The sequence below is a fragment of the Mauremys reevesii genome, linkage group 19 (genome assembly GCF_016161935.1).
Source record: "Mauremys reevesii isolate NIE-2019 linkage group 19, ASM1616193v1, whole genome shotgun sequence".
In the NCBI taxonomy this organism is placed as follows: domain Eukaryota; kingdom Metazoa; phylum Chordata; order Testudines; family Geoemydidae; genus Mauremys; species Mauremys reevesii.
In genome coordinates this window covers 8978720-9005271 of record NC_052641.1, presented here as the reverse complement: position 1 = coordinate 9005271, position 26552 = coordinate 8978720, and the positions used below count along the sequence as shown (strand labels likewise).

At 50.6% G+C, this 26552-nt stretch overlaps 1 protein-coding gene across 3 annotated transcripts in view; it reads left to right on the top strand.

Moving 5' to 3' along the window:
• WHRN (whirlin) overlaps positions 1–26552 on the top strand; it is a 105698-nt gene that overhangs the window by 50609 nt on the left and 28537 nt on the right. For all 3 annotated transcript variants that reach the window (XM_039506893.1, XM_039506892.1, XM_039506891.1), the window contains 4 exons: positions 16016–16218; positions 16726–16762; positions 21971–22183; positions 23802–24008. In XM_039506893.1, the coding sequence (XP_039362827.1) occupies positions 16016–16218; positions 16726–16762; positions 21971–22183; positions 23802–24008 (660 nt within the window). The remainder of the gene's footprint in view (positions 1–16015; positions 16219–16725; positions 16763–21970; positions 22184–23801; positions 24009–26552) is intronic.

Here is a 26552-nt window from a genome sequence, read left to right as displayed (position 1 = left end):
CCCCAACCACCCCCCGTCACCACCCAGAGAAAATTGCTGCTTTCCTAGCTCAGCCAGGAGGCCAGAGCAGCTAATGGAACATCTGGGCCAAGGGAAATACGTATAGGAAAAAATAATAGCGGCCATGCCAAGAATACAGCCTTCTATTATCACCCTCTCTGATTATTTCCATTTATAATACACAGCATTCTCGCTCCACCTATCATTTCATCTCCCAGGCAGTGCAGGGAAGGAAATAATTGGAGAAGCGTCTATAAAAATGCACCATCTAATTCTGTGTTATTTTCTTCCACATTGGCCAGGTGAGGATTAGGAGGTGGCGGCGTTTTCTATGCAAGGCTTCATGCCGCGAGCATTGTTTTCACATTACATCTCTGCTTATTGATTCTTTATGCCTTGCGCCTCGCTGTGCTGTTTTCCTGTAACTGGTTTGTGCGTGCCAGAAGCCTGACGCTTTGCTGAACACCAGGTTCTGCATGCTTGTGTATAGTTCCTTCTCCCTGATTTGAATACACTGCAAGCTGTAAATTTGTAAATATTTGGTGGAGGGAGGAACAGAAAGGGGCCTCTGTCTTGTTATTATCCACATAGGATGATACTTAGACTAAAGAATGCACATGCACACTCCCTAAGCTAATACGGGCAGAGGCACAGAGAGACATGATTCTAAGATGCGGAAAGAAACTGAAGTTAAACAAGTCCTCCCAAGTAATGGGTTATACCAGGCAAATAGAAAGACTTCCGTTCCCTAGGGGCATGATCCAGCATCTGCTGGAGCTGATGGAAAGACTGCTATTGACGTCAATTGGCATTGGATAAGGTCCTAAATTACCGGATATCTCTATGCATATTAAACTATGTTATCTGCCCTCAGCTATATTTAATATGGTGAATGATAATTTTATAAGTGGATCATTAACTCCAGTCCTATTAAGTGTTCACCCAAGGAGCTAGCAAATATCAGGCATCTAAAGGAGGGCCTTATGGTTAAGGTACTAGACTGGGATTCAGGGGATGTGGGTTTCATTCCCAGGTTCCCTGTGTGACCTGGGACAAGTCACTTACAGACCAGCACTATTTGGTGAAAAGCAGCCAATGGAGACAACAAACAAATGAGGAGAGCACAGATAGGGGTTTAAATGTGTAAATTTCAGCTCCCGTGGCCGGATTTTTCAAAGGAGCTGAACGCTGTCTGAGCCGCCAAGAGACCCAGTGGGCGTTGTGCTTTCTTAGTCCTGAAAGCATCATCCTTAGCCTCTCTGTGCTTCGGGTACCCCCAAAGCCCAATACTACTCACTCACAGGGGCAAAGGGTTTGTTAAAGGCTTCCTAATCCTTACATGGAAAATGCAAACCATTCGGTGAAAGCCCACTTCCAGCTAATTAAAATCCTACTGCAATTCAGAAGTACTAGCCTCAGAACATTAGAACACCCGAGCCGTGAAACAGAGAGCTCTTCAGGTGTCAAGAAAACAGCCTTGATTGTTATAAATGGTCAACATTGAAATATTTATACCCAAGGTCATATTTTGTTTATTTTGTCATGAAACTTTTGACACATTTTTCTGAACCTGCCTCAGTAAGTTTATTTAATGAAAAATCCAGGATAATGGTTAACCCTATGTGATGGGTTGGATCACAGAACCCTCCTTGGAGCTGCCACCTGATGTGCCAAGACTACCTCTGCCCCTGCTTTCCTTGCCAGCTCCGGACCCCAGCACCCTGCCTTGCTGAGCCAGACACTCCCGTCTGCTCCAACACAGACCCAGGGTCTGAATTACCTGCCCCAAAGCTGCAGGTTTACCTGAAAGCAGCTCACAGAAGCGTTCCTGTCTTTAACACTCAGATGCCCAACTCCCAATGGGGTCTAAACCCCAATAAATCCATTTTACCCTGTATAAAGCTTATGCAGGGTAAACTCATACATTGTTCGCCCTCTATAACACTGATAGAGATGCACAGCTGTTTGCCCTCCCAGGTATTAACACATACTCTGAGTTAATAAATAAAAAGTGATTGTATTAAATACAGACAGTCGGATTTAAGTGGTTCCAAGTAGTAACAGACAGAACAAAGTCAGTCACCAAGAAAAATAAAATAAAACACGCAAATCTCTGTCTAATCAAATGGAATACAGATAATCTCACCCTCAGAGATGCTTCAGTAAGTTTTTTCCTCAGACTGGACACCTTCCAGGCCTGGGCACAATTCTTTCCCCTGGTACAGCTCTTGTTCCAGCTCAGGTGGTAGCTAGGGGATTCTTCATGATGGCGCCTCTCCCCCCCTTTGTTCTGTTCCACCCCCTTATATATCTTTTGCATAAGGCAGAAATCCTTTTTCCCTCTCTGGGTTCCCACCCCCTCCTTCTCAATGGAAGGACACCAGGTTAAAGATGGATTCCAGTTCAGGTGACATGATCACATGTCACTGTCAGACTTCAAGCCTTCATTCCTCCCAGCCTGACTCACAGGAAGGCTGCCTGCAAACCGAACCATTCACAGTCAGTTGTCCTGGTTGATGGGAGCCATCAAGATTCCAAACCACCATTAATGACCCACACTTTGCATAATTACAATAGGTCCTCAGAGTAATATTTCTGATTTCTAGTTTCAGATACAAGAGTGATACATTTATACAAATAGGATGACCACACCCAGTAGATTATAAGTTTTGTAATGATACTTTACAAGAGACCTTTTGCATGAAGCATATTCCAGTTACATTATATTCACTCATTAGCATATTTTTATAAAATCATATAGACTGTAACGTCACAGCCTAACTCTGAGAATCCCTGTAAATAATTCCTTCCCCATCAGGTAGACTGCCCCTCCTTAGTTATCCCTTTGCCTAGCTAGACCGAGTTGGCTCTCCTAATCTTACTTCATAAATCAGTCCCTCCAGCCCCCGATCACTTTTCCTGCTTTCTGAACTCCGATCACCTCCTTGTAACGTGGCACCCCAGCAGAGACCGTAATATTCCAGGTGTGATTGGTCAGCAGCTGCATATAGAGGCTAATCACAGCTCAGTGAAGTGAATGGAAAGCCTCTCACTGGACCATGAGTGGGGCTATGACCTCCCTGCTCTGCTGTGTGATGCCTTTGCATGTGCCAGACGACACGTGCATTGGTCGTCTCGTTCGCTATCCACCATCACTCTAGGTCTGTTCAATATTACTGCCTCCCACCGGGCGTCTCGGATTATATCCCCTTATATATTAGATCACATTCTTCCAAGCTGATTCTTTTTTTCTTTTCTGACCATGTTTCGAATCTCTCTAGGTCTTTGTATTAGTTCTCTATCCTGGCTGGGGTTTGCAACTCCTTCTAGTTTAATAGATGTTAATGTCATTTCACCTTCATCTTCTGGTATATTAATGATGTTAAATGAGGCCAGTCCTAACACTAACCCCTGTAGCATCCCATTAGCCACCTTGCTCCCAGACCAATTAAATGCTAGTTAGCATTACCTTTCCGTTTCAAGGCTTTTTGCTCACGTTCAGTCCTCCCCAAGCCAGTTTGAATTAATTTTTCAAGGTGCAGTGTCCAATTCTTTGCTGAAATCCATCTATATTCCATCCACTGCCCCTCCCTTCATCTAGTCCAGGGGTAGGCAACCTATGGCACGCGTGCCAAAGTCGGCACACGAGCTGATTTTCAGTGGCACTCACACTGCCCGGATCCTGGCCACCAGTCTGGGTGGGGGGGCTCTGCATTTTAATTTAATGTTAAATGAAGCTTCTTAAACATTTTAAAAAACTTATTTATTTTACATCCAACAATAGTTTAGTTATATATTATAGACTTATAGAAAGAGACCGTCTAAAAATGTTTAAATGTATTACTGGCACGCGAAACCTTAAATCAAGAGTGAATAAATGAAGACTCGGCACAGCACTTCTGAAAGGTTGCTGATCCCTGATCTAGTCATCTTGCAGTTCTCTCCAAACAAGCCACGAAGATTGTCCAGCAAGATTTGCTCTTTATAAACTCACCTTGCTGGTTCCATTGCCCTCTATGGATAGTGCTCAGTGCCAATATCTTGGGGCAGATTTTCAAAAGTGCTCAGCTCCCAGCAGTTCCCATTGTTGACACCCAATGTGATGAGCCCTTTGAAAATCTGTCCAACAATGTCCGGTGTAGTGATTTTTCTCTTTGAATACTTCTCTTATTTCTGCCTTTATTCCCCTTATTGGAGCTAAAGTTACAGCACAGTTATTGCCAGGATCAACTTTAAACAACAAAACCAAACCTGATACTACATTTTCTCTTCACTAGTCATTAGTTGTCCTTGGTTTATGAAAAATGGTTATTGGACTTAATTAGTAAAATCCCTGGCAAAAATGTGTATAACGTGGGCTGACTGATTTGTGTATGCCCAGTTTTTCCAAGAATTCCATCATTTGCTTTTCATCAATAACTATTTTACAGGCTCTGTAACTGATAGGTGTATTTTGCCTGTAGTTTCTCCTCTCTTATTATTATTCCAGTAGCACTTACGGGCCCTAATGGAGATGGGGGCCTCATGATGGTAGGCACTATGCAAAACACATAGTAAGAAACAGTTTCTGCCCTGAATATTTGATAAGCTAAATAGCCAAAGGGCAAGCAAGAGGTGAAACAGGTTGTTGATAGATGACGTGACCTGTCAAAGATCACACAGCAGGTCAGTGGCAGAGACCACAAGAGCCTAGGTCTTCCGAGTCCAAATTAGTGTCCTTTCTGCTGGACCTCACACAAAACAGCACCAGAAGCTGCTGGCTAAGACGGTGTTCTCTTGTCACCCTAAGGCACTGTTATAACAGCACAAACTGATTGTGCTGCACCCCACCACAGGCGTCTGCTCCGGCACCTGTAATGCCAGATCTAATCATGGCGCTGGGTCTCCTTCATTCCCTTTGTCTGCTCCCCTCCCTAGACTCTTCATTACGGAAAGGGCTTGCTGCTGGTTTGAACCTCGATGAAATAGTTATAAGACGGCTCATTAAAACTGCATATCTGTCTTGTCCAAAAAAAAATGAAAATTTAATACTTGATATGAAAAATTATTAAAGATTCATAATTGCAATAAAACTCCTCGATATAACTTGAATTTTCACCGTTTTAGCACTGCAGTGCCATAGACACACCTCATTTTAGCAGCACAACTCCATTCCAGTATGGATTGCTCAGTGCATTAAAGAGGCCCAGGAGGTGATGCTCATTGCACATTTAATTCAAGGCTTCTTCACCCCGACGTGCATTTGTCTTACCCGGTTAGACTGTTGCGTAAATTAACATTTAACATTACTTAAAATTGTTGTTTCTATGGCGGTTAGGAATTTTCTGAACGCTGGTTTAAAGCCAGTGATGTGTGAAGGGAATTTGTGCTGATTTGCGAATTCTGCTCTCGGAGAACATCAGAACTCATGACATTTGTGTCACTCTAACAAAGCAGTGGGGCTGCCAAGTTTGCTGTCTGCCTGACCCCATCTGCAGCTCTTTCTCCAGTTTGCCTGGTTTCTGTATCTCACCAGCTTGGACACATTCAGCTTGATCTGCTTCCAGAGCCAGCGTAGAAACTCAGCGCCTGATCCTGGAGCACCTTCCACTGGGGAAAACTGAGGAGGGAACAGAGCAAGTTTGAGCAGGGTGAATGATTGTTATGAGCCTCTTGCTCCAAACTCTGTGCTGCTGTTCCCAGGCGAGGCAGCAAGACGCCATACAGAAATGTGGGGAGCTGGGATTCCAGGCCACCAGTCACCAGCTCCGTTTTGTATCACTGCCTTTCAGAGGCTATGTTACAACTATTGGCTTTCTTCTTCCCCTTGTACTGCCAGCACCGATGTCCTAGTGGGCTCAGCTCAGTGACAAAGGGGACTGGGAGGTAGGAGACCTGATTTCTATTTTAGACTCCTCTTGGACTTAAGGTCAGAAGGGACCATTATGATCATCTAGTCTGACCTCCTGCACAACGCAGGCCACAGAATCTCACCCACCCACTCCTGTAACAAACCCCTAACCTATGTCTGAGTTACTGAAGGCCTCAAGTCGTGGTTTAAAGACCTCCAGGTGCAGAGAATCCTCCAGCCAGTGACCCGTGCCCCACTCCTGGTGTGGTCTGGAGTGAGTCTTTGGCCTCATTTGCACCAGTCCTTTCTTCCGAGCAGCTCCACAGCTGTGGGGCTGCTACCACACAGGGCATCAGCCGCTACGGGTGTTTTACCACCAGCCTGTTAGCCAGGATTATGAAATGAACCAGGATACTTATGCTGAGCTAGAAACCAAACTCCCCGCATGCTTTTGCATTTCTGTTGAGCTTTATTGTGGAAATTTACTGAGGAGTTAAATTGTTCAAGGCTGGGTTTTTTTCTACGTGCATGTGGGATCCTCTCCCGAGCATTATATATGAATGTTGCTAGGCACTGGAGTACAAAACAGTAGTTCACATTATGGGTCTAATACTATTTGTACTTTACGGTCTACTGGCACCCGGAATGGTATTGTATGGAACGCAGAGGCAAAAAAGGGAGTGAGGTATATTAATCTCTTGCTTGTCGTAAACACAGCACCCTATACAAATAACTCAAATGAAGCTCATCCTTTGGAGCAGACACAGATTGAAAACTGCTTCCCAGGACTGGGGAAAATATTAACCCTTCCTCTGGTCAGTAAAGCAGATTGATCTTAGCTTATCTGACATTTTGTTAATCAATAAGCTAACCCTAAGGATCCTCTCCACAGCCATGAGCTCAATGATGGGAGATTCTTGCTGACTGGGGTTAATGATGATGCTTCTTGTCAAAGCACTTTGAGCTCCTTCCAGGCAAGATGCGGGAGGAGGTGGTATTCAGAAGGGGGAAATGGTCCAGCCAAGAGGAGCAGCTGCATCAATCTTTGCTGACTGAGCCCTTGTTGTGGGTGCTGTTACAGTCTGACTCTTAACAGGCTGGAAAGTGCCATTTTCACATGGGCTGCGTGAATGAGGTTTGAGTTACTGCACCGGACCTGTTTGCTAGAGAGAGACAATTGTCAGATGCCCTCTGCTGCAGTGGCACATGGTGGGGTGGTTTTGCAGAGATGGGAGAGGCAGAATCTGTCTCCAACACACCTGCCATTTATATAGAAATCATGAAACGTTGGGCCTGATTCTCAGCTCATGCTGGCGTTACCCCAGTTTAACTCTGACTCCAGGAGAGTTGCAAGTAGGAAGAGACTGGGGCTCTATATCTGTAGCAGACACTGGACACTTACGGAATAACCAGCTCACAAGGAAAGTTTCTGCCTTACCCCCATCAGCCACTGGTTTGTTCATGACCTGAAGCATGAGGGCTTATATCCCTTACAGATTTTGTTCTATTCTAGAGGAGGCACTGTTGTCTACTGGTTAGAGCCCTGGCCTGGGAATTGGGAGACATGAGTTCTATTCCTGGCTCTGACACTGGCCTGCTGGGTGACCTTGGGAAATTACTTCACTTCCCTGTGCCTCAGTTTCCCATCTGTAAAGTGAGGATAATGATTCTGACCTTTGTAAAGCACTTGGAGATCTACTCATGAAAAACTCAGGGACTTATTTTATATGGATATAAACTAATTTATATCTACAGATCTCAATGCACTTTACCAAGGAGGTCAGTATCTTTATCCCCATTTTACAGAGGAGGAAACTGAGGCATGGAGGTGAGGTGACTTGTTCAAGGTCACCCAGTAAGCCAAGCGCAGAGCTCAGAATATAACGTTACAGTACTGTGCCTTTAGCTCTTATAAATGCCTTTTTTAGCCTCAATGCTAACTTGCGGCACAGAGTTCCACAGATCGTGCACAGAGTCCCAGTTGAGTTCCTCTGATCAGTTTAGAATGTGCTGCCTTTCCATTTAATTGAATGCCCCTTGTTCTTTTCTTATGACAGAGGGTAAGTGAGAAGCACCTGACTCATCTTCTCGATCTCATTCAGTATTTTGGATACCTCTGCCACCTCCCCTCTCCTATGTCTGCTCTCTAAATGTGACAGACCTAACCTTTTTTCATCTGTCCTTGCCTGGAAGCCTTTCTGTGATGCTAATCATCTTTGTTGCCCTCCTCTGGGACATTTTCTATTTCTGCTGGTATCCTTTCTGAGACGAGAGTGACCATAGTTGAAGGGTGTGCTCAGGGTGAGGGAAAAGAATTGATCCGTAGAATCACAGAATCATAGAATCTCAGGGTTGGAAGGGACCTCAGGAGGTATCTAGTCAAACCCCCTGCTCAAAGCAGGACCAAACCCAACTAAATCATCCCAGCCAGGGCTTTGTCAAGCCTGACCTTAAAAACCTCAAAGGATGGAGATTCCACCACCTCCCTAGGTAACCCATTCCAGTGCTTCACCACCCTCCTAGTGAAAAAGTTTTTCCTAATATCCAACCTGTAGAACAGTTTGGGGGTATTCTGTATGGTTGGCTTTACACAAAATCTTGTTCCCTTTTTTTTAACCACCGCTGCATATTGAGCAGATGTTTGTTGAACTGTCCACCACGCTGCCTAGGTTTTTTTCCTGACCATCAATGTGCATGTGTTGTTCCTTCCGATGTGTGTGACCTTACACCACTCTACAAAAAATGTTACCTGCATTGTGTTGCCCAGTCAGTCCCCCAGCTTTGTTAGTCCTTCTTGTTGTCTTTGAGTCTGAATAATTTTGTCATCCACAAATCTTGCCTCTCCTCAGGTCCCTCCTCACATGTTGCAGGTTTCATTTCCTGATGCTTTTATGTTTAATCCTCTGTTGCAGCCACCTTGTTATGTGCATGTACTAATATCGGTATGATTTCTATGTCACTTTTGGAGATCTCAAGGGCTCAAACGAGTCCTGGTTTATCAGGCAGAGAGCAAGTCATTAGTTAGAACTCTCCTTTGTGGGATGGGGATTTCATGCCAGAGGAACCCAGAGCACTTTGTAAATTATACACAGGGGTGAGTTCACCTACCACGGACATCCAGCCGTGTCTGGGGTGGAACAGCACCTCCATATGGATCAGAGCAATGCTGTGCAACCAGGGTGGAGCTTCAGTGCAACAGAGAGACAAGCCAGAAGGTCCACCAGCCCTTTATTTCAGTTTTACTCCTTCTGCATCTACCACACCCAGATCCAGCCCTTTGCATTTCCTAGTATGATCCATTACCAAATCTCTTAAAAGTATGGTCCAGTGGTTCTCAAACTTTTGTACTGGTGACCCCTTTCACACAGCAAGCCTCTGAGTGCGACCCCCCGCCCCATAAATTAAAACCACTTTTTTATACATTTAACACCATTCTAAATGCTGGAGGCAAAGCAGGGTTTGGGGTGGAGGCTGACAGCTCACGACCCCCCACGTAATAACCTCTCGACCCTCTGAGGGGTCCCGACCCCCAGTTTGAGACCCCCTAGTATAGTCCATTACACATAGCGACTTTGGGATAGGGAGAGGTGCGAGCTAGTCCTCTGGCCCTCTAGCACGTTTCTCTGTGTGGAACATGTGCGCCTCGCCTGGGAGCAGCGTTGGGAAGGAAAGGGGACTGAGCTCGTGAGCCAGACCCTAGAACCCAGCTAACCGAGGAGTCTCTTCTGTGCCTGCTGCCATTCAAATCCATTTTGTGGAATTTCTCAATAGCTGGCACCAGGCGGGGAAAACAATCGCAGCAGCTGGCTGGCATTAGGCAGTGCGATTAAAGGAGCCATGTGCATCTTTAGGGGCTCAGCAGGAGATTATGGCACCAGGATGACAAAAGCAGACAAGAGCAAGTGTCTCTGTTGCCAGCGTGCACGGTGACCAGATCATCTAACCCCTTCAGAGCACAACCAGCCCCCTCAAACCCTTCATGGCAGGCTGAAATCTTCATGTTTGGAGAGTAGAGACTGGCCTTGCTCCAGTGTTGCCCAACGAGAGACCTTTCAAGGGCGAGGCTGCAATATTTTCTGGTGCCACGTGGTGTATGGTAATTGGCAGCTCCCCGCCTGCCTGACACACACAGTAATAAATGCAATAATAATGGGTAGCATATTTTCTCGGTGGACTTCACCAAGTTGCATAACATTGTTCTGAAGCGAGGCCGGGCCGGTGGTTAGGATGCGAGTCGCAGGCTTGGCAAACCTGAGTTTAATTCTTGGGCAAGGCACTTAGTCTCTCTGTGTCTCCGCCCCCCATCTGTTAAAGGAGGATGCTGGCGCTGTCATACCTCAAGGGTTGGGTGAGGCTCAGATCACAGTGGCAGCGTAAGCCGACTGATCATTATCCCCACACCCCGTGGCACGGAGGTTAAATGACTTTTGCAAGCTAGTCAGTGTCAGGAAAAGAACCTAGGTCTCCTGATGTTTTATCCTTGACACACACAGCCAAATTCTGCTCCCTGTCACATTGAAATCAATGGAATTACAGCAGTAAAACTCATGGGCGGCGTGTGCATCCCCTGTTCGGGGAGGCTAGCCCCCATCCCACCTCTTCCACCCAAGACTCTGCCCCCTTTCTTGCAGGCTGGGCTGCCGGCGCAGCCCCAAACCCGGCTGGCACCTGGAGCGGTCCCGAATCCCGGCTGGCCCCAGAGGACCCCCAAGACGCGGCCAAGCAGCTCTGAGCCCCACCATGGTGGGCAGAATGAGCCACACTGGAATTGATTTTTCATTTTATTATATTTCTTATATTTAGCTTCAGCTCCCCTCCAAACAGAGAGTTACTGAAGGTAACGGCTTGTTCCACTGAAATCGAAGCCTAAAGGCAGCAGCTTTGTCAGAACAAAGGTCTAAACAGAAGGCTGTGGGTAAGCAGATATGAAAGGGCTGTTTCAAAGAAGCCGCTTATCAGAAAATTAGGGGGTTGTGATACAGAGTGGAGGGAGGAGGTGATTTTGATACACTGGAAGCCAAAAAAAAAAAGGCCAAAACAATGGTGCATATGAAGCAATGTGGAGCAGCCCGAGGAAGTCTCCAATTACAGTGGAAATTTGGGCTATGGAATGAAATGACAGATGATCTTAATTAAAGGACAGGGAGGATTAAGAGGCAGAAGAAAGATGAAGTCTAGTCCCTGTCCTCAACCCCGAAGCTGGCCTGGGTTTGGAAGCAGGAGTGAGATACTGTGGCATTAACCCCAGATGCTGCAATGGGGGATTGGAGTCTCGTAACATTGGCGGGTGCTTTATGGCCAGTCGACTGCATGCAAGTGAGCAGGGACAGAGATGGGAAAGGTGTCCGCTCTCGGCGTTCTGCTCAGGAGGACTCCAGTGGGTGGAGAAGACCTCTGTCGAGTTTTGCGTAGTTTGGAGTTATTTTTAACCAAGGGGGATTTCGGAGCACGGCACATTAATAAATGGAGTGGGGAGATTGGTCTGGACTGGAACCCTGGATACAAGCTCCTTCCAGGTTCTCAGGTTGGCCCAATTTGGCTAACTGTATGACTGCCTAGTGCTAACGTAAAGCCGCAAACATAGAGCAAAACTCCACAAGGAAGAACTAAGTTCACAGTGACTGTGCTGAACGAATGTGTCCCCATTGCCCTTTACTGCATAGAATCCGCACTGCTCCACTGTGTGTCATATATGTTATACTGCTAACAGCTGATGGGGAGTCTCCCTTAGCTCAGCTGGTAGACGCTGTGCTTTTACAGCAGGTTCAGGATCTGAGTTCTGTCCCTGCTGTGCCAGGATATTCCAAGTGGCCCTGATAGACTGGCTAGTGAGAAGTTTGACGTGGCCAATTGTTCGCTCTGCAAGTGACTCCCCGTTAGATTTTCAAGACAGGGAGTGAGAGTGAGGTGCCTGCCACACCCTTGTTTGCTGAGGGCTGAGCCCTGTCATGCCAAGAGATGGACTCCTTGCTGCAGATAAAACTCTCAGCTGCACTGTAAAATGATTTATCCATGTGACACTCCAGGCAGCCACCATCTGGCCCGAGCCAGAGAGATGATAAATTGCTTTCCCCTACGACAGTGTGATGAAGCACCAAGAAGCCAGCCCATGGGAGGCAGCAACACTTCTTGGTCTGAGTGGGTGCCGGGTGCAAATGGATTAACAGAGCAGAGTTGTTAAAAACAGTGCAATGTATCATGCAGAATGTGCGGCCCCCCCAGAGCGAATTGCCCAGAGCCCAGGAGCAGGGTTTGCAGCTCAAAACGGAACCACGCCCAGATTTCATCCGGACTTGGAAGGGTGAACGGCTGACCTGGCACTGATCAGGGGAGTGGGGTGTTTTCCCAGCTCCTGGCTTGGTTTGTAAGCGCCTTGTGGGGGCTGGGAAATCAGCTGGGGGTTTAGGAGTGATTACAGAATAAGAGAACAGCATTAATCCAGACAGTGAACCTAGGGCCAGATCCTGCTGGCTTGAATGAGATGAGGCTCAGCCCTGGTCTACACTACGAGTTTAGTTGGAATTTAGCAGCGTTAGATCGATTTAGCCACACGATGAAGCCATTTTTGTTGACTTAAAAGGCTCTTAAAATCGATTTCTGTACTCCTCCCTAATAAGGGGATTAGCACTGAAATCAACCCTGCTGGGTCAAATTTGGGGTAGTGTGGACGCAATTTGACTGTATTGGCCTCTGGGAGCTATCCCAGAGTGCTCCATTGTGACCACTCTGAACAGCACCGTCAACTCAGATCCACTGGCCAGGTAGACAGGAAAAGCCCTGCGAACTTTTGAATTTCATTTCCTGTTTGGCCAGCGTGGCGAGCTGATCAGCACAGGTGACCATGCAGAGCTCATCAGCACAGGTGACCATGGAGTCCCAGAATCGCAAAAGAGCTCCAGCATGGACCAAACGGGAGGTACTGCATCTGATCGCTGTATGGGGAGACGAATCCGTGCTCTCCGAACACCGTTCCAAAAGACAAAATGCCGGAATATTTGAAAAAATCTCCAAGGGCATGAAGGACAGAAGTTATAACAGGGACCCGCAGCGGTGCCTTGTGAAAGTTAAGGAGCTCAGGCAAGCCTACCAAAGAACCAGAGAGGCAAACGCCCACTCCGGGTCAGAGCCCCAGACACGCCGCTTCTATGATGAGCTGCATGCCATTCTAGGGGGTGCCCCTACAACTACCCCACCCCTGTGCTTCCCTCCCCACACACCCCTCCCGGGCTACCTTGGCAGTTATCCCCCCATTTGTTTGACGAATTAATAAAGAATGCATGAATTTGAAACAACAATGACTTTCTTGCCTCTGCAAGCGGAGATCAAAGTGGGGAGGGGAGGGCGGTTGGCTTACAGGGAAGTAGAGTGAACCAAGGGGGCGGGTTTTCATCAAGGAGAAACAAACAGACTTTCACACCGTAGCCTGGCCAGTCATGAAACTGGTTTTCAAAGCTTTTCTGATGCACAGCGCGCCCTGCTGTGCTCTTCTAACTGCCCTGGTGTCTGGCTGCGCGTAATCAGCAGCCAGGCGATTTGCCTCAACCTCCCACCCCACCATAAACGTCTCCCCCTTACTCTCACAGATATTGTTGAGCACACAACAAGCAGTAATAATGATAGGAATAGTGGTCTTGCTGAGGTCTAACCAAGTCAGTAAACTGCGCCAGTGCGCTTTTAAACGTCCAAAGGCACATTCTACCACCATTATGCACTTGCTCAGCCTATAGTTTAACTTCTGCTTACTACTGTCCAGGCTTCATGAACCATGGGAGCAAGGGGTAGGCTGGGGTAAGCGCGACCACGCAGGAGAGCAGCCTGAGGCAGAAGCCTCCAGCTGGCACGATATTCCAAGCAGGACTGAATCTCCATTAGATTAAACTTAAAGAAGAGAATGACCTGGAGTCATGCCCATTTTTGCCCAGGCGCCCCCGACCGACCTCACCGAGGCCGGTCAGGAGCACCCATGTCTGCCCAGGAGCCCCCGACCAACCTAACCGAGGTCGGCCAGGAGCACCCATGGGACAACGATGACAGTTAACAGTCGTATTGCACCGTCTGCCGTCCTCAAGGCAAGGCAAGGGGATGCTGCTGTGTAGCACTCAGTACCGCGTCTGCCAGCAGCACCCAGGAGACGTACGGTGACAGTGAGTTCCATACTTGCCGTGGTATGTCGTCTGCACGGGTAACCCAGGAAAAAAGGCGAGAAACAATCTTTTGCCGTTGCTTTCACGAAAGAAGGGAGGGAGGGGGGCCTGATGACATGTACCCAGAACCACCCGCGACAATGTTTTTGCCCCATCAGGCACTGGGAGCTCAACCCAGAATTCCAATGGGCGGAGGAGACCGCGGGAACTGTGGGATAGCTACCACGGTGCACCGCTCCGAAAGTCGACACTAGCCTCGGTACTGTGGACGCACATCGCCAACTTAATGCGACTTAGTGGGGACACACACAATCGACTGTATCAAATCGATTTCTAAAAAATCGACTTCTATTAAATCGACCTAATTTCGTAGTGTAGACATGCCCTTAGACTCCCAGGGACAGGATGGTAATAAAACAGGTGATTTCCCCCAGGGAGCGCAAAGAGAAGAGGGTGCAAAATGTGTTAGCTCATGTCAGGTCCCAGCTAGAGAAGCCATCAGCAGCGACACAGATTGGTTACTGGAGGAATCAATGCAGCCCCACTGGAGCTCCAAAGCCTTGTCTATTGGGTGACAAATACAACTAACCAGGGACCATCCGACTGATTTCTGCATCCGGCTGAGGGCAGCTTTGTGATACTGAGATGCCAGCCAGAGGAGAAACCCTGCTAGCTCAGCCTCTTGCCAGAGGGGAGGAACTGCGAGAGAATTTGAGGGCGAACTTGGAGCTAGTGTAAATGCAGAGGTTGAACTCAGTGAGGAGGGATTAGTGGGAGGTCACAGCAGGATAATGGGGGAAGACCGCAGCAGCCAGCAGAGGGGTGGCCAGGGGGAAATACTAAGTCGGTGAAAAATATTAAACTATGTTCCATTTAAAAAAAACCCAGCCAATCAGTATTTGCCTCAAAGCGACATTCATCCCTCACTTCTGTGCCCAGTGGGCAACTGGATAGTGATTGCTCATCACGCACGGTTGGGACCAGCTTTTCAGAAGAGCGCCACTCCTGTTTAGAGTACGTCTACACTGGAGTTAAAAACCCATGGCTGGCTTGGCCAGCTGACTCAGGCTCATGGGACTCTGGCTGCGGGGCTATTTCGCTGCAGTGTAGATATTCAGGCTTGGCACTAGGACCCTGTGAGGTGGGAGGGGCCCTGAGCTTGTGCCGCAGCCCAAGGCTAAATATCTGCAATAAAACAACCCCTTAGCCCGAGTCAGCTGGCACGGGCCAGCCGCGGGTGTCTCATTGCCGTGTAGACTTATTTAGACACAGGTTTTCAAAGCACTCACCCCCCGGTGTGTGACCCATGTGCTGAACTTTTTGGAAAACTCGGCCACTTAGTTGGTCCCTATAAGAGTATGTCTACACTGCAAGGGAAGGTGTGGAGGCATGCGGTAATAGCGTAGCTGTAGCAGCCTGGGCTAGCAACCCAAGGATGTACCCAGGCTCCCCCGTCCGGCTTGTACGCTGGTTGTTAGCCTGTTCCACCATCTCTACGCTTCTGTCGTTGCCCATGCTAGCTAGATTAAAGCTAGCCCAGGTAGGGATACCCATGCTACGCTCACACCTTCACTTGCTAAAGGCAGCTGATCCCTTTAGAATATCTTAGCCCGTGAGTGTTGGTGATTCAGCATTGCTTAAGGTGGATGGAAATGTAACTCAGTGGTGAGCATGTGTTATGGGTGCCTCTCCATGCCTGGTCCACAGAGGAGATGAGTTGGGTGATTTAGGTTAAGGTGTAGTAGCTCCCGCTTTTAGTTCTGCGGGTCCCCAGTTCAACCCCCCCAGTGAGTTGGCCAAGGTGGTGACCATCGCAGGAATGTTTTTGCAACTATATCAAGAGGAAAGGAATTGCTAGAGATGCAGTAATGCCAGGAGAGGGGCACTGCTCTGTAGGTAAGGCATGACACCAGGATATGCGGCGGATACCTGGTAACACTGGATTAGCACCAGCGAGAGCAATGCTTGGCTCTAACATGAAGAGATGCTTGGGAGGTCTGCTGGGCTCACCCAGGTCACTCATTTGTCCCTGTGTCTGCAGGTGGGAGATCAGATCCTGGAGGTGAACGGCAGAAGCTTCCTCAGCATTCCCCATGACGAGGCGGTGAAGTTGCTGAAGTCGTCGCGACACCTCATCATGACTGTGAAGGACATTGGAAGGCTGCCGCACGCCCGTACCACGGTGGATGAGACCCGATGGATAGCGAGCTCCCAGATCGGAGAGACCCCGGTGAACGCAGCAGGGTTTGTATGCGTTCAGCACGGGATCTGTAGAACCTTGCTTTGTATGGCCTGCAAGCCAGCATCCCATGTACTCTGTACAGAGTTGCCTGGATGTCGTTTTGTGAGATTAGTGGCTTGTACTCCATGACTTGGCCTGCTATGGTCCATGAACCTGTTATATGTACCTGTAATCTGGAACTCAGCAACCAGTGGCCTGAAACCTAGCACCCCCTATCCTAGATCCTGGTAAACTATACCCTAGGGCCATATTCTGTAATCCAGACTGTGCCCATAGCCTAGAACCCAGCAGCATGGGACAGTGCCATGGAGTCTAGAACATATCTCCCCCCGGTCTAGAAGCCATTAGTCAGGGATGTATGGCCTGCAATTTAATATTCTAGTGTTAACCTAGAACAACGGGGGAGGTGCAAAAACAGCCAATAACAGTCCATGCCAGTAAGTCCCACCCTGCCAATTCGGGCAGTTCTGAGCTGGCTCGGTGCTAAAGGTTGTTCTCTGTCCTCACAGGGCAGCTGGTGATCACACAGCAGAGGCAACGGGAAAGGTAGGACTCCAGAACTGGGGAGATGAAAGGGAACGCCTGAGGGGCCCCTGCGGGCTGGAATTAGGCTTTGGCCTGGGCAGGCTGGAAAGCCAGTTGTACCCCAGGAATGAGTGAACGGCAGCACAGCTTGCACGGGGAGAGGAGCGCCGTCTCTGCAGAGCTGCCTCGCTCTTCTTTGGTCAGACAGTACAAATCTCACACTCTGGGAGATCAGCCCCCTTCTCCCGCAATATGAAACCAAACCCCACTTCCCCCCCCCCCCCCATGCTCCAGGAGCACTTGGAATCCGAACCTGGGTCCTGATCCAAATTTTGGCGAGATTCTGATCGCTGTTACACCAGCGGCCGTGCAGAGTCCCTGCAGCCAAGCGAACGGAGCACCGGTGCGGGACATCCAAACCCAGCGCCCTCTCGTTTAAGCCCGCTGAACCAGAGACCCAGACAACCCAAGGCGCTGGAAATGCAGCTCTGCATGTTGTGGGTTGAGCGTGTTCCCAGCTTGAAGACTCTTGCTCTGGGATAGCCTATCGCTCGGCCCCCTTGTTCCATTGCACCTCGTGCAATTCCCCTCCTTTCAATAGCCCCCTCTTCCCGATGCTCGCCAGCTGCTCGTCTCTTGCTAAGCTAGGGCCAGCCTACCGGAGCAGCAGGGACCTGGGAAGTCGCAGATCTGTGGGGTGCAGCTGGCAGGTAATTGATGTCCAGTTGTCAGCAGTTTGTCTTGCGGAAAAACAAAAAGCTTGTAAGTTGCTTTTAATTACCACAGCGGTTTTCAGCTCCCTCCCCCACCCCCTCAGACATTCCCAGCTCTCTCCCTCCTCCCTCCATTTCTTTGACCTTCTCCTCCCCCCTCTATTCCCCCCCCCTCCCCGAGGATGAGTTTTGCCGTCTGCTGTGAATTATGATGCTCTGATTCTTCAATTCTTCGCCTGGGCACTGCAGTTTCTGTTCTATTTCCTATCACTGGGGAAGGGGGGAAGAGATGGGATCGGCTGTGGGTTTTCATGGGGCACAGTGATTTTTCTAGTGATAGATAAGCAGTGACGTTCGGTGGCATGAGATGGCGGTCTTACAACAAGGCAGTGGCAGGATGCAATAGTGTGACAATGCAAAGGATTCTGGGGAAACACTGCAGTGGCCAAGGATTCTGGATTCCAACCTGCTGAGAGGTTTTGCAGGCCATGATTAAAAACAGGGTAGTAGGTATACAGATCTGTATGTGCCACCTCCCAATGATCTCTGAGTTGACAGTAGGGTTGTCACTGAAGAGAACTTCCCATCAGACTCTGGTGCTAAAAGAAGATGCATTTTGCCTAGCATGCTGGCTTTTTAAATAGCTTTGATGGCCAACAGAAATAGCAACAGTCATGCAAGCTAAGGTGTAATGATCATCAGATCACATGCTCCAGGCCATAAACTGATTGCTTAAGGGTGTTGGGGTGTAATTCTTCCCTTCCCTCATGTGCAGCCTGGCACAATTACCCAGGGGGCATTGTGTGCTGGGGCAGGGATTTCATCTTCCTCCAGCAGCATCAAGTATTGGAGATAGGATATGGGAGTGGATGGACCAACTGACTGATCCCAGATGGTAAATTCTATACTTCCAAGAATGACAAAATAATGATCCGGAGCACTTTTGTGGCACTTGGATGGAAAGTGATATCGATCTCAGAGTACTTTAATAACCCAGGCAGAGCTTGGCACAGTGTTTAGCCCTGTGTCCTGTCCAGTGGCTCCACTCGAAAATGGGAAGAGATGGCTTGGAAATAAGAAAGTCGCAGGAAAGAAGAAGGAACCTTAATAGCCAAACATGTTTTCACCGACTCTGATAGACAACCCAGATGTTGGTCTTCAAGAGCACGGAGATGTTTCCTGATTCATCAGTGCTTTCCAGCTGGCCTTGGTGTCTGCCCCTTCTCTAGGAGAGAGGGAAGAGGTGGAAGAGGTTGATCCTCTTCCATCATGAGAACTGGCTGTTGCCCTCCCTGCCACCAGCCACCTTCTGTGCTCAGGGTCATTAGACCCTCTTGCCCATACAAGTGCTGCAGACACGTGGGGAGTGACTGGTATCGGGACGCCAGTGAGGATGGGGATGCTCTGAGTTTCCATCAGGCAAGGCAATCCAATTGATCGCCACGTGGGTTAAAAGGTGAGGAGGTGGGGAAGCCTGCTGCAGGGGAGGGCTCTGCTGCTTTGGGGGTTGCATCAAAGAAGAGACTTTCAAACAGACAGAAGCTGGAAGGACGGAGCCAAACTGCTCTCCGAGGCTGTTCAGGCAGCAGTGCAAGGAGACTGGAGGCAGAAGGGAGATCAGCAAAGCTCTGCCTGACGCAGGCGTGCTCCCTCCTCCATTTCGCTCTGGTTCTTTTATTGTCTCTGTCTCTCTGCCGGCTGCTGCCGTACTGATACAGTGCTCAGCCCTGGGCACGGGAGAGAACATCCATAGGAAGCAGCCCTTTGACCCATCCCATGGCATTATAACCCACTGCCCCCACCCTGAAGGCTCTGTTCAGCTCGTCCAGAGTCGTCCTCCACTCCAGGCAAGATGAGATGGGACTCAGCTGTAATGACTCTAAACGAAATTCTTTTTATCGAGGTTGTTGGCCCTAGAGAGACCCTGGGGTTCTCTCTGGCTCCTAGGCTGGTTCATCAAACCCGGTGCTGTCCCAGGTCACCAAAGCCCTGGAGCGTCACAGGGGTGAGAGCAGTCACAGTCTTTCAGCCACCTGCCAGCTCCCCTTTGGGTCTCCTTAAGACCTGGATTAAGACGACGCGGAGAGGACTGCTGCCTACACTATAATCGGTGGCTGATGAGTTTGAAGGTCTGTTTTGCAGCAGTGGGTGTGAAGAATGGAAAGCCGCCTCCCACGAATGATCATTGGGAGGGGCTACATTTAAATGACTCTCACCCACCTAAGTCACCCCAGCAAGTCCCTAGAGAGTGGAGATGCTCTTCAATCTGATTCTGCCCAAGAGAACTTTGCATTCAACTGGGGCGCAGAGCTCCCTCCTGCAAGCGAGTGGTGGTGCGCTGCTGGCCCTCCCAGGGCTGTTCCCCAGGGCAGCTTTACTGAGCCGCACCCCAGAGGTGGAGCAAAATCGAAGCCGCATCCGCAGGAGAGAGATCCGGGAACCCAGAAGTGGTGCTGTGCCTGGGAGAAGAAGCTGGCCATGGGGGGTAATTATGAACTCAGAGCGCAGGGAAAACAGCAGGGTCAGACTGTGATTAATGAGTTCTAATAGATCACGCTGCCTTCTTAATGAGAATAATTACACACTGAAAAAAGGACAGAGCCGAAGCGGTATTGGTGTCTTCCCAGCAGTGCCCTGCCACTGCCAGCTGCAAACTCTGAAACATCCTGGGCACCAGTGTAATCTTCCACCTGGCTATGCCTGTGCCGGACCAGCTGTTACGTTCGCACACCCAGGGCCAAGGCCCAGCAGTCTGAGCAGAGCCCGGCCTCTGAGACTGGGTAGCTCCCCACCCCAGCACCGCATGCCACAAGGCAGCCAGGAATCCGGCGACGGGGATTTGCCGCTTTGCTGAGATTATCGGCATCTCTCCCTGTGCAGCGTCCGCCTTTTAAATGGAAATGGGTTGGGAAGTTTCACAGGTGGCGTGCGCTGATAACCGATGTACCCTCCTTCTTTGGCAAGCCACATTTCACAGCCTGGAAGGTTTTCACTGCTTCCCCGGCTCGCCCGCGTCTCGTTCGCTTGGCTTTTGTTTCTTTACAACAATTTGCATCTTTGATGTAGGAAGGCTGAACAACAGACCCCTGGCCTGTTCAGGGAACGCATCAGGTTAGAAATAGCTCCGAAAGAAACAGCCCTTTACATCTGCCTGGCACTCAGCTGGGAGCTGCTGGCTGCCTCGTGTACTCAGCAGGCTCTTCAGTCTGGGTTCTGCTATGAGCTTGCATCTGTGGGGGTGGGCGGGAGGGAACGGGTTGATCTTCCTTTGTCCCTTTACCTAGAAGGAAGCCTGGCACTCGCCCACCCAGGGAGCAATACGAGCCGGTGTTAAAAGGTTAAATCAGTCGCGATTGAAGGGATAATTTCCTGGCTAGCTGAAGGGGGCAGGGCAAACACTTTGTTTCTCCAGCTGCTGTGCAGTAATTTTTGAGCTCTCTAGCTACAGGTTGAGGTAGTCACCCTTGAATCTTGGGGGGAGGGGGGTGACTGCTTTCTTGGCAGGAACCTAGGGATACTGCAGTTTTGGTCCCCATCACCCACTTGTTGGCAGAGGCAGTGTGGTCCAGTGGTTAAAGCGATGACCTGCGACTCCGAACTCCTGGCTTCTATTCTTGCTTGCGGGTGGGCCCAGGGTCAGATTAAGGGAGGAGGAGTGAGGACTGGATCTAGACTGTGCTCAGTGGTACCCGATGACAGAACAAGGAGCAATGGTCTCAAATTGCAGTGGGGAAGGTCTAGGTTGGATATTAGGAAAAACTTTTTCACTAGGAGGGTGGTGAAGCACTGGAATGGGTTACCTAGGGAGGTGGTGGAATCTCCTTCCTTAGAGGTTTTTAAGGTCAGGCTTGACAAAGCCCTGGCTGGGATGATTTAGTTGGGGATTGGTCCTGCTTTGAGCAGGGGGTTGGACTAGATACCTCCTGAGGTCCCTTCCAACCCTGAGATTCTATGATTCTATGGCTCCTGAGTTCTGTTTGTACCTATCCACCTTTCTCTGTACTCACAGGTAGCACGACAGTCATGGTGGCCTCTAAGCCCCACTGGTTTTTGCACTGACTGACCTCTCCTCACTTCGCTGCAGTGACCTCTTCTGACCCACCAGGTCACACAGCTCACATGCAGTGCCACTAGCAGCTCTCCCTTGATCTTAGCTTGTTCAGTTCTCCTCTCCTGAGTCCTGTTCTTCAATGTCTTCCCTTGCTTCTTTCGTCCACATTCATCTCCTAGCAGAGTCCCTGTGGAAGGGCGTGGCTCCTGAGGGCAAACAGGTGATGTGTTTAGGCCAGGTCCTGGCAGGAGGGGTGTGGCTGACATCCCAGGGATGATCAGAGATGGTTGTGAGTGCGATGGAGCTGGTGTCGGGGAGTCACAGCTGAGGAGGGAGCAGTCCTGCTTTCCTATGCCTCAGTTTGTCCAGCTGAATGCAGTTTGCTCACCTCCAGGGCGGGAGATCTTCAGCTGGGATGCATCCTGCGCCACAGAGGTAAACCATTTCCCATGTGTTCTCTTTCAGCCCGTGTTTCACAGGGGCCTGGCCGGCTCCCAGGTGACGCTGAGCAGCCTGGTGAACCAGACCCGCGTCATGCTAGAGGAGCAAGCTCGCCACCTTCTGAACGAACAGGAGCGGGCGACCATGGCCTACTACCTGGACGAATACAAGGAGACCAACATCTCCATTGACGCCCTCGTGATGGCTCTCTTCGAGCTACTCAACACACACGCCAAGGTAAGGCAGGAAAGCAGGGCTCACCCACAGCCGGGCAAATGGAACCGCGCGCAGCGGCCGAAGTCAGGCCGGCTCCAGCGACAGCACGGCTGGGGAGCCGTTAGTAAATGGGGCGGTTTTGTAGGCCAACTAATTCCCCGAGCCAACGTTGCAGCAGAGATACCGTACGATCCGCTGGGAGGGCACTGGACTGGGAGCCAGGAGACCAGGAGCATGTTCCTAACCTTGCCACTGACCTGCTGCGTGACCTTGGGCAAATCACTGCCCCGCCCTGGGCCTGTTCCCCCTCCCACCCACTGTCTGGTTAAATTGTAAGTTTTTTGTCTCTCTCTGTGTCTGGGCAGCACCTAACACAATGGGGCCCTGATCTGGAGCCTCTAGGTGCTGCCACAACACAACTAATGACTGATTATGGGTGCAGGGAGTGGCTGAAACCAGGGGCTGTGATGGCAGCCAGTCACAGCCTGAACCACCTCTCCAGAATGCCCTGGTGCACAAACTCTGCGCCAGGGGTTGAGGAGCTTAGAGCCCATATGGCTGGAGATAGCTGACGTCCCCGGGATCTGGCCAGGCACCGTTCTTTGTGCTCGCTCTCAGCTGGGAGGGAGCCCTGGAGCCGACAGAGGGCAGGAGCTGGGACTCAGCCCCTCTAAGCCCAGGCAAGTCCAGCAAACATGATGGAGCGTGTCTCTGGGGGAGGGCGGTGGGGCATCCTTCCACAGCCACCAGGTGGACAATGAAATCACCCAGGGCTATATGGGGAGGGCAGAGCAAAGGGGCGAGAAAGTGGGAGGGGCACATCCTGAAAGACACCTCCCCCTGGGAATGGGGTGGTCACTGACTGCCCTGACCCCTTCCGCCCTCCCGTACTGCTCTTAACAAACTAGCGCCGGGTGGATGTGGGCTGCTGCAGGCAGCACAAAGCCTCCACCCCACTGGACTCAGGTACCAGGGCTGCCAGCCTTTGTCCCGCATTGTGATAGCAGAGTAGGAGGCGCCGCGTGCCCTTCCCACTCCCGCCGCGGTAAACAATGGGCGGGTCTTGTTCTAAATCCGCGGAGCCCTAATGGCCCCTTCTGCTGGGGTTAAGTAACGAGACAGAAGCTCACTCTGCTTTTGTCGGTTGCATAATGAGACAGGCTCCTGGCCACAAGGGGAGTAAATGGAGTTCGCTGCCGGAGGCGGGAACAGTGAAAAGCAAATGGATGTGCAATTTACTGGGGTTTCTTCAGCCCTCTGTGCGGCTGCGAAACGCACCCGCTGTGCTGAGAGCGGAGAGCATTGTTCTGAAGGGGGCTGCGGGCTCAGCTGGGTTTGATGCACACATGCTTAGTAAATGCAGCATTTGCACATGCAGATCAGTGCATTTCTACATGCACAATGGTCATCAGCTTGCATCATTGCTGGCTGGAGCACACGTGGTCATTTTGTGAGCGTGCAAACCCGTAAATACTGCAGGGTCAGCTTAGGAGGCCTGGCTGCAAAGGTGGTGGCTGCTGTTAGGGTTTCCAACACTTGGCACCAAGGGGTTAAAAAATGCATGGCATGGTGCAGGGAAAGGCCAGTGTCCTATGCACTGTCTCCTGATGGCCTTTCCCTTCCCCCCCTCCCCATCCAGTTCTCGCTGCTCTCTGAGGTGAGGGGCGTGGTAGCCCCCCAGGACCTCAATCGCTTCAATAACTTGGTTCTGAAGCGGGAGATCGAGTCCATGAAGGCCCGACAGCCCTCGGTGCCCAGTGCGGACTCCTACTCCATGACGTCCTATAGCGACACCGGCTCCTCCACTAGCAGCCACTTCACCTCCACCACGGTCAGCTCGGCTCGGGTAAGTGCACTCAGCTTTCCTGCCATTCCCAAACCATCCTGCTTCTCCTTGAAGTCCTACCCCCTCCCTCCCATCCCGTGAAGTCCTCCTGTAAAAACCCCATGCCCCCAAAACCCTCTGCAAACCTGCCCCCCCTCAGCTCTCCAAAATGCTCTCCAGGCTCACCCGCTCTCTCCCGCCTTCCGTGCTCACAAGGTGCAGCGGCTCCACTCCGACAGCGGGTTGCAGGCATCATGGAGACACTAGTCTCTTATGCAGAGGTGGCGCTGAGGTGGTGCCTGGGGGGAGGAGAATAGCATTGTCGGCTTAGCTCTAAAAATGATGCCCATTCACTGCCCCCACTGCTCTGAAGCTAAGATCAATGTGATCAAACCGCACATGCCTCAGGGCACAAGCAGATCGCCACAGGCATCCAGGAAGAATCGGCCTTCCAACCCCCCGGCCCATATCCTCATTCGTCTCCACAGCATGGCAGAATCAGCTGAGTGAATTGTTTGAGAGAAGAGGAAATCTCTCCCTCTGAAGCAAGAGATACTGGGCCACTGTCGATGGCAGGGTGCCAGCTTTGATTGGCCAGTGATCGGCTCTCGTTGGGCAAACCCTGTCACCCTGAACAACTGAGGCATGGCTATAATCCTAGAGAATATCATGTTTTGCTTCGAAAGGCTCAGCCGGTGGCTCCGTGACAGCACTTCTACCCCTGATGCCATATGCATGGCTTTAGTTAACAGGTGGGGGCTGAAGCATCAGACTCGTGCCCTGAGATCTCCCCTGACCTGTGTATTAAGTGGTATTGGTGGACCCCATCCAGGCAGCCAGGGCAAACGGAGAGACCCTTGAAGCACATGGAAAAGGCACGTGCACACCCCATAAGCAATTCAGCAGTCACATGCCTGAGCTCTGGCAGGAACGGGGGCAGGAGGGGGCAGAGTGCCTCTGTGCTGGAGACCAGTGCGGGAGGATGAGGCACCTGCTTTCCTCTAGGGTGGGTCCAGCTGTAAGTCCTTTGGGCCCTCGGGGTGGTGTCCAGGATCTCTGAGGAGATGTCAGCTGAAGGTCATATGGGACCTTGGAGATGACACACCCGGGTCTTTGGGAAAGGGCCATTTTCAGGGTCCCGGGGACCACAGAGGTGATGGACCTGGTGGAGTGCTCCTTAAAGGTCCTGGAAGAGCTTAGAGATGAGGCCCTTTGTCTCGGAGAGAGAAGAGCTGAGCTGTTCCACTTCATCAGGTCCCTAAGGACACCCACCCCCCTCTGTCACTCACACTCTGCCCCCGCTGAAGTCAGTGGGGAGTGCCAGCAGAGTCTGACCAACACTGAGCCTGCTTGAAAATCCCGCCCTATATCACCGCCCTCCGTTTCTCATTGCCCAGGCCTGGGCTCCAACGGCCTTTCTAGCTGTCCCTTTAAACAAGTCCCCCTCTTCCCCGTGCCCCCATAAACACACATGCTCCCTATCACCCCCTTCCCCATCCCAGCAGGGACGGTGGAAATCGCGCCATGTGCATTCCCTGCCAGTCCTCTTCCTCCCGGCGCGTAAGTAACTCCATTACAATGTCTCGGGGCCGTCGCCGCGTGCACTGTCTAATTAAGTTATCATAATCACCTCTAAGCGTGCAGCAGCGCGGCCACAAAATTAATTTCCCGGCCGTAAATTGCCTTTCATCATAAACGCATTAGCTGCCTTGGAAATTAAAACCTCCCTGAAAGGACCGGACGACAGTGGCTGCTGCCAGATAAGCATGGTGACGGGGGGCAGTAGGAAAACAGGCCAGGCTCTGTTCTAACGGGGGGGGCCCTGCAGCCAACAGGAGAGAAGCAGAGGGGCCGTTCTTGGGGATGAGGCAGCCCGATCTGAGCTCCGAGCGTAAGTTTCATGGCACTGGGCGTGGTGTTTTCAGCCTTTAATGGGAGTCCCATAGTTAATACCTCCTGCACCACCTGGGCTGGGTTAAAGCAACACGCTGGATCGCACCAAACAAGGAAACTCCAGAGTCACTCTGAGGCAGAGGGGTTGCCATCAAAATATCTCTAGAGATAGGAGGGCAGGAGAGGGTGCTGGCAAATAACAGTCCTCAGCAAGGAGTGCTGTTAGCTCTTTGAAGTCAAATGACTACCAGGGGGATAGGGAAGGCTGGGAAAATATTGGGTGACCCCTTCAGACCCCAGAGGGGCAGATCGATGCATCCCTGCCTTCATCCACCACTCTCTGGCTGTCCTCTGCAGCAACTGACTGACCCCTGCTTCTGGGTACACGGGATAGAGCTTCAGAATGCGGGAGCCAGGGTGAGCAACCCCCTCGCAAATCACACCCTGTTCGGCACACATGGAGCCATCCCCATAGGAATCAGTGGGATTGCCTGGGGTTTGCCCCAGGGTCTGTAGGGAAGCCGGGGCATGCAACACAAACACTCCTTGGATAATCCTTGCTCTTCCTTTCAGCCTCAGAGTGGTGCACCCACAGCAACCAGTGTGGCCAGATCAGCCAGCTCCTGTAATTCCCCTGCCCCTAAACCCCTGATCCTTTGCTTTAACTCTGCC